Source organism: Centruroides sculpturatus, unplaced genomic scaffold, assembly GCF_000671375.1.
Source record: "Centruroides sculpturatus isolate CEXI.00-Female unplaced genomic scaffold, Cexi_2.0 scaffold82, whole genome shotgun sequence".
Classification (NCBI taxonomy): domain Eukaryota; kingdom Metazoa; phylum Arthropoda; class Arachnida; order Scorpiones; family Buthidae; genus Centruroides; species Centruroides sculpturatus.
In genome coordinates, this window is record NW_019384498.1 from 325,248 (window position 1) to 334,123 (window position 8,876).

The 8,876-nt window shown below is 30.5% G+C and overlaps 1 protein-coding gene across 1 annotated transcript in view; it reads left to right on the top strand.

Annotated features, from left to right (window-relative positions):
- LOC111621989 (F-actin-uncapping protein LRRC16A-like) overlaps positions 1 to 8,876 on the top strand; it is a 197,595-nt gene that overhangs the window by 109,225 nt on the left and 79,494 nt on the right. The window contains exons 20-21 of the mRNA XM_023364280.1: positions 491 to 584; positions 3,092 to 3,190. Coding sequence (XP_023220048.1) covers positions 491 to 584; positions 3,092 to 3,190 — 193 coding nt within the window. The remainder of the gene's footprint in view (positions 1 to 490; positions 585 to 3,091; positions 3,191 to 8,876) is intronic.

Sequence of the window (8,876 nt, forward strand, 5' to 3'; positions counted from 1 at the left end):
TTTTTTTTTTTTTTTTGTGCTTTTTAGAAAATGACATTTATTTAAATTTGTTGTTTGCCTTGTTCCTCCTAATTTTATCTATTACATTAGGGCAACTACTTGAATATTAGCAGTTAATTAGCAAGATATTTCTGAGCACTTATAAATTAAAACTTACTCAATTTATGAAGTCTTAAAATTAAAAACTGGATAAATATTTCTAAGCCTTTAGCTTCAGTTCCTTCTTAGAATCAAACACAAAATTTTTGAAATGATGCCTTATTTAGGTGGAATAATGACAAAATTTTTAATTTTGTTATTATACAAAGTTGAAGATTTTTTAATAATTTTTATGTTAAAATATTGGAAACCAAAAATATAATAATTATTACATCATGAAATTTTCTTATGGTGTATGAAATTAATCAATATTAGATAATTTAAATTTAAATATGTAACTTAATAAGTTATAACTAATGATATTTAAAATTTGTCATTATATAATCAACAGAAATTATAGTTTGAAATATATGCCATGGCCAATTCATGATGTCACTTCTGCTATGAAAGTTGCACCTGACAAAACTGAAGCTGCTTTCCGCAAGGTACTAATAAATTTGATTCTATTTTTGATATTCCAGTTGTGTAGTGTTTTCAACATCCACTTCAGAGGTGCAGGGTATTCAAATGGTGAAGGTTATACTAAGATTTTATTTTCATTCTAACAATTTTTTAATGGAGTATATGTCACTGTGGATTATAAAATTTATGCAGGAAATTACAGTAATAGCAAATTGAATATAAGTAAAAGTAGTTTTGTTAATAACCTGATGAAAACAATGTCATTGCTTACAAGATAATTTAATTTTTTGTTTATAGAACACAAATAAATCTTTTACTATTAAATAATTATCTAAGATAGTCAATAAAATTCATATAGGTAAGTCAATTGTTTATAAATAAAACATTTTAGAGCATATTTGGAATTCTTACGATATAGAATTAACATTGAGAATATAGGTTTCAATAAAAATTGAACATGCTTTCTGGATACATGAATTCAATTATTTTACATTCTGTACAATTAGGTAATTTTTATGGCTAAAAGATTAACTAATTCTCCAAATTAAATTTAGCAATGTTTTTTTAATAGTTTATTTTTCATATTGGTTGATATCAATGGTTGTCTAGAAATGATTATAATTATTTTTGGCTTGCCAATTATTTCTGCATATATGGTAATATGATGATAATATCACATATGAAGAAATAAACAGTAGTATATTTCTATCTCAGTGATATGCCATTGGGATAGAAGTATAGAAAAATTTAATATGAATGACAATACATTTGCAGGGTTGGATTTGATTTATAAATTATCATTTTTTCAACTAATTTGACTATTTTTAAAATTGAGAGTCAAAATTGGCATATAAAAAAAGTCCAGTGAAAGTGATTTTGTAATTTGATTTTGTATGCCTTTATGTGACTATTTTAGTAAAGTTTTAACTAACTTGGCAGCCATTTTATCTCAATGCATGATATGGCATTCATTGTTCTGTTATTTTTTTAGGAGTTTTAGAAATGAAATAAAAATGAAATATCAATTAAGAACTAAACACTGTTTGGAGTACAACAAAATTTATGTCCTCAGTAATTCAACAACAGCAACAAGGAACAAGTTCATTAGCATTACATATCTTTAAGTCTTAACCTGATAAGTGAACTAAATCTGATTTTGGGCCATACTTTCTCATCTATGCATAGATGAGAAAGTATTTTTATGAACAGAGTCAACAGCAAAGATACTCTTTATTTTATATTATTCATGAAATTTTCATTTCAATTACAGTTTATACATAATACAACTTTGAATTTAATTACATATTGACTCAATCAAACAGTTATTTCATTTATTAATTTCTTAAAATAAATACAGTAGTCTAATCTATAAATTTATGTAACCATTTTAAGAATCAAAAGCATTTCAAATATCATTTTTTTTTTCTCGGTATTNGGGAATTCAAAACAAAAATTTGAGTAGGAACCCTGTAAATAAAATAACATTGAAGCAAATTATTGCTAAAGTAAGTGGAAAATGTACGGACTATTTCATATTGTTGCCAGACAAATCATTTTGAATGAAAAATAAACAGATTTATTAAATTAATAACTTCTGACTGTATGAACAAAGTCTTTATTACTGGCTCTCTAAATAATTATGTCCACTTTATTTGTAAGCCAATAAATATACAACAGAATATTATAAACAAATCAGCTAACTAGTTAGAGCTCAAAATATATATTAGAAGAAACTTTATTGGATAACGTCTGTCAATCCAGCAAGCTGTAGAATAAAGAAATCCTTGGAATAACAAAATAATTAATAATAATAGAAAAGTTTTAAATACAAAAAGTGTAACGTAAAATGAATTTTTTCAAATACATAAGTTGCCATCATTTATAAGTCATTATCATCATTCCAGTTTATTTAAAATAAACTGAAATGATGATTATGATATAACAGTAATTAAAAGCTACTACTAAAACCACCACTGGCCACTACACTATACTACAGGGCATATTTGCATAGGCCACTCAGGTTAACTGTTAAAATATTCTCCAGATGCTTTTATTGTTGTTAGCATTTTTCAGTCCATCTTTGGATATTGGACAAGATTGATTTGCTTGAAATGTCAACTATAGTTACAAAATGAATATTAGCTTATTTATCTTGTTCAGTTTCTTAGTGAACATATATAGAAAATTATTTATAAGAAAATAATTTTGAAATTAGCAAAAGTACCATGCAAAAATAACAGGAGAAACATAGATGTGAAAAAGATTATAGGAGTCAAAGCTTTATTGCATTTGCATTTCTCTTGATATTATGTGGAGTCAGCATACTCTCAAAAGCCTACTTTTAGAGTAAAAAACAAGAGCAAGAAATAACTTATGGAATGGCATTATTGATGATTAAAAAGTAACAGAATGTATTCAATGTATTTTGAAATGAACTGGAATTCCAAGTCATTTTGTCTCATTTCATCTCATTTCAAACTTTGTACATAATAATAAACTTTAAATTAATATTTATATATTTTTATTACAGATTGATGAATATCTACACAGAAATGTGTCACCAAAAAAATATATTAATAGTCAGGCCTTTCGTTTACAACAAGGATTTTTATTAACCTCAACACAACAGGTAAATATAATTATATTACATTATTGGAAGTATTAATTCTTGACATCATTTTAATTTGTATTATTAAGTAGCATATAATAATAATTAATAATAATATGCATTGACAATACTGTTCCTACCACTACTATTTCCACTAATAACAATATCAACACTTCTTCACTGCCTGAAATAGATTCAGGTTTAATTCATATTCTCTCTTTTTTTCCAAGGAGTACTCACTAAATTTACAGGTATTGACCCTGCATAACAGCCAAAATCAACAATTATAAACTAGTAGGGAAAACCCTACACTATGTGAACACTTACATATCACCAGATTACATATTACATATTTTACTCATTCTCATTCTACTCTTCATAGAGAGGTGGAGAGTTGTATTTGCTAGGTTGGAGCCTTGGGTGGCTTCTGTTCTGTATGGTGTTTGGGGGATGTCCGCCTGGATACAGGTGTTGAATCTGGCCATTGTCTTGTATGGCCCTGGGAGATGTCCACTGAGAACTAGGTGGCTGGAGATGTCCACCTTGCTATGGTGTCTGGTGAAGTCCACCAGTGTCCACTGAGAATGGCCAACAGGTAACTGGTGGGTAGAGCTCTAGGAAAATGTCCACTCCAACTTGAGTTCCAGCCTCTTTTTATCCAATTCAGCCTGGGAAAACCCATCAGATGATTAGATGTTGTTGGAGATGAAGGTTGATTTTGCAGGTGTTGGGTCAGAGGTGAGCTGTAAATGATGTAAAACTGTCGTTATAGGGAGCTGCTATTATCATATTAGGCTCGAAACTTTTACGATCTCTTCTATTTACATAGGCTGTTTAATTTAACACTCAATTGTTATAATTCTTGAGCATTTGTTGCTAGAAAAGGTGATATTCAATCCATTTTCTGTGCAATGTTTTCTTAATGATTGCAATGGTGAAATAGGCTTAAGAATTTCCTTAACTTAGTGCAAAATTGGGCCTACGATCCTCACAATTTCTTGTTTACTTTGATACCATCATAATAAGCCTGTTATTAGTGTAAATTTTTCAAGCAAAAATGACCCACAAGTTCTCAATCGGATTTATATCCAGGTGTCTTGCTGGCCAATTCATAACTTAATAATATGATCTTCAAGCCACTTAGTTCTTCAATGTGAACAATGAGTACTGGCATTGTACTGTTGAAAAATCCAATCAGGTCCTCCAATTTTTCCTCTAGTAGATAATAAATTATTTTTTAGTACTTCTTGATAACTTTTAGATGTATGTCTACCAGTTAAAATCACTAAATTTGATAAACCATTAAATCCAAAGCAGCCCCACACCATAACAGAACCACCAACCTGTTGCCTGCTGAAAAATTGTTCTCCTCTTTCCTAATATCATGCCAGTAATGAGCCCATCCAAATTAAATTTCTTTTCATTACTAAAAAGAACTGAGATCCATTAGTCATTTCACGGCATGTGATCTTAGCCCACTGCATTTTTGTCAGTTTGTGTTGTTTTGTTAGCAGTGGTTTTTTTTTTAATCATGGCAGCATATTAAAAAAAAAACCACTGCTATCAAATTATTAATGCATGATTAAAAAAAAACCACTGCTAACAAAACAACACAAACTGACAAAAATGCAGTGGGCTAAGATCACATGCCGTGAAATGACTAATGGATCTCAGTTCTTTTTAGTAATGAAAAGAAATTTAATTTGGATGGGCTCATTACTGGCATGATATTAGGAAAGAGGAGAACAATTTTTCAGCAGGCAACAGGTTGGTGGTTCTGTTATGGTGTGGGGCTGCTTTGGATTTAATGGTTTATCAAATTTAGTGATTTTAACTGGTAGACATACATCTAAAAGTTATCAAGAAGTACTAAAAAATAATTTATTATCTACTAGAGGAAAAATTGGAGGACCTGATTGGATTTTTCAACAGTACAATGCCAGTACTCATTGTTCACATTGAAGAACTAAGTGGCTTGAAGATCATATTATTAAGTTATGAATTGGCCAGCAAGACACCTGGATATAAATCCGATTGAGAACTTGTGGGTCATTTTTGCTTGAAAAATTTACACTAATAACAGGCTTATTATGATGGTATCAAAGTAAACAAGAAATTGTGAGGATCGTAGGCCCAATTTTGCACTAAGTTAAGGAAATTCTTAAGCCTATTTCACCATTGCAATCATTAAGAAAACATTGCACAGAAAATGGATTGAATATCACCTTTTCTAGCAACAAATGCTCAAGAATTATAACAATTGAGTGTTAAATTAAACAGCCTATGTAAATAGAAGAGATCGTAAAAGTTTCGAGCCTAATATGATAATAGCAGCTCCCTATAACGACAGTTTTACATCATTTACAGCTCACCTCTGACCCAACACCTGCAAAATCAACCTTCATCTCCAACAACATCTAATCATCTGATGGGTTTTCCCAGGCTGAATTGGATAAAAAGAGGCTGGAACTCAAGTTGGAGTGGACATTTTCCTAGAGCTCTACCCACCAGTTACCTGTTGGCCATTCTCAGTGGACACTGGTGGACTTCACCAGACACCATAGCAAGGTGGACATCTCCAGCCACCTAGTTCTCAGTGGACATCTCCCAGGGCCATACAAGACAATGGCCAGATTCAACACCTGTATCCAGGCGGACATCCCCCAAACACCATACAGAACAGAAGCCACCCAAGGCTCCAACCTAGCANGCTTAAGAATTTCCTTAACTTAGTGCAAAATTGGGCCTACGATCCTCACAATTTCTTGTTTACTTTGATACCATCATAATAAGCCTGTTATTAGTGTAAATTTTTCAAGCAAAAATGACCCACAAGTTCTCAATCGGATTTATATCCAGGTGTCTTGCTGGCCAATTCATAACTTAATAATATGATCTTCAAGCCACTTAGTTCTTCAATGTGAACAATGAGTACTGGCATTGTACTGTTGAAAAATCCAATCAGGTCCTCCAATTTTTCCTCTAGTAGATAATAAATTATTTTTTAGTACTTCTTGATAACTTTTAGATGTATGTCTACCAGTTAAAATCACTAAATTTGATAAACCATTAAATCCAAAGCAGCCCCACACCATAACAGAACCACCAACCTGTTGCCTGCTGAAAAATTGTTCTCCTCTTTCCTAATATCATGCCAGTAATGAGCCCATCCAAATTAAATTTCTTTTCATTACTAAAAAGAACTGAGATCCATTAGTCATTTCACGGCATGTGATCTTAGCCCGCTGCATTTTTGTCAGTTTGTGTTGTTTTGTTAGCAGTGGTTTTTTTTTAATCATGCATTAATAATTTGATAGCAGTGGTTTTTTTTTTAATATGCTGCCATGATTAAAAAAAAAACCACTGCTAACAAAACAACACAAACTGACAAAAATGCAGTGGGCTAAGATCACATGCCGTGAAATGACTAATGGATCTCAGTTCTTTTTAGTAATGAAAAGAAATTTAATTTGGATGGGCTCATTACTGGCATGATATTAGGAAAGAGGAGAACAATTTTTCAGCAGGCAACAGGTTGGTGGTTCTGTTATGGTGTGGGGCTGCTTTGGATTTAATGGTTTATCAAATTTAGTGATTTTAACTGGTAGACATACATCTAAAAGTTATCAAGAAGTACTAAAAAATAATTTATTATCTACTAGAGGAAAAATTGGAGGACCTGATTGGATTTTTCAACAGTACAATGCCAGTACTCATTGTTCACATTGAAGAACTAAGTGGCTTGAAGATCATATTATTAAGTTATGAATTGGCCAGCAAGACACCTGGATATAAATCCGATTGAGAACTTGTGGGTCATTTTTGCTTGAAAAATTTACACTAATAACAGGCTTATTATGATGGTATCAAAGTAAACAAGAAATTGTGAGGATCGTAGGCCCAATTTTGCACTAAGTTAAGGAAATTCTTAAGCCTATTTCACCATTGCAATCATTAAGAAAACATTGCACAGAAAATGGATTGAATATCACCTTTTCTAGCAACAAATGCTCAAGAATTATAACAATTGAGTGTTAAATTAAACAGCCTATGTAAATAGAAGAGATCGTAAAATTCATATGTGGAACTGTTGAAATTTTTTGATGAACAGTGCTTTTTGATATTTTTAATCTACTTTCAAACAAACTTTGACAAATTGATTTATTGATGCAACATGCACAATTCGATTATCATCTCTTTGAGATGTGATTTTGGTCTTCCTGATTGATGTTTAGAAGGTTTTGGTGATGATTTTCCCAAAATTTTATAAATTTCAGGAGTATATCTGTTCATTAAAATAGCAATTTCCTTGACACTACTACAGCCTTCTGCTTTTCATTTCTATATTCTTGCAATTTCTTCCATACTAAATTTTCTTCCATGTGGCATTTTGGAACATTTTGATTCAATATTCAAATTACTACTTGACAACAAAGTAAAGTTTTATTGATGTCATCATTATTTTCGTAATTTTAAGTTTCTTATGCTTCAAGTTTTGCAATTTATACTTTTGGGACAGCCTAAAAATATATTTTTATTGTCAAATTATTAATATAATGATCTTTAATTTTGAAATTATCAAAAATCAGTGTAATTTGCATATACAAATAAAATCATTTCCATTTCTCTTAAATTCCTAACAATTCTGAAAAGCAGTAAAATGTTGATAATATATACTTTTGGGACACACTGTAGTAGTAGTAGTAGTAGTAGTAGTAGTAGTAGTAGTAGTAGTAATTTTCCTTTAACAATAGAGTCCTACTGGTCATCTATCTAACATCTTTTGGGAAAAAATTTTTGAATTGAAATAATGTGATTTTCAGTTTCCACTGGAAGTTTGTATGTAGTTAGTCAGGACCTCCTGCCCTTAATGTTTCCATATCTGGTCTTGGATTTCATCTATTTAATTTTGTCCTTGAGATTAAGGAAAGACAGATGGATGACAGTAGGAATTTATAGGTCCACAATTATTTCAAATTGTAACCAAATAATATAGTCTTACTTTTTAAAAATAAGATCTTATTCTAGAATGATATAGTAATGAGATAAAACAAAAGTTATATTTTTACTATAAGATGAAAAAATTTATATTTTTAGCAGAAGCTATTTAAAACGTGAGCAATCTGTGGGCTGCATGCAGTCTTCAAGGTTCTAATTTGTGGTTACTGGACATTGAGCTATGTCAATGTAATTTTATTTTTCTGTTTTCAGCTTCATGCCATTTTGCAACCCTAATTAAGCCAACATTTATAATGAAGAACATTCAAACTGAAGTTGATCAATAAAAAAAATGAAAATAAAGTACAGTTTAACATAGCTTAGCTCAGCTATTTTGAAATGCTGATCTGAGATGTGAACTTGGAGTGGAGCTGAGAGCTAGCGTATGTTGCAGCAAAGCCCTTTCATGAAATTAAATTGCATTTGTAATAATAATGGATATGTAGTATGTCAGATATGTTTTCATTTATCTGTCATTAAAATGAGAGCATTCAATACAAATTATTTGAGCATTGGTTAAGAGAGCATAAACAATTTGTAAGAGAATTATTAAAAGTAATAAAGTATAATTTTTAAAAATAATACAAAGAATGGCAATCATTTCTAGCATAACATGTAGAGTCCCAATAATTTGAAGTGGGAAGTTCTAAGACTATCTTGAATTACAAAAAAAAAAAACAATGTACAAATAACCAAAAAAAAAAAAAAA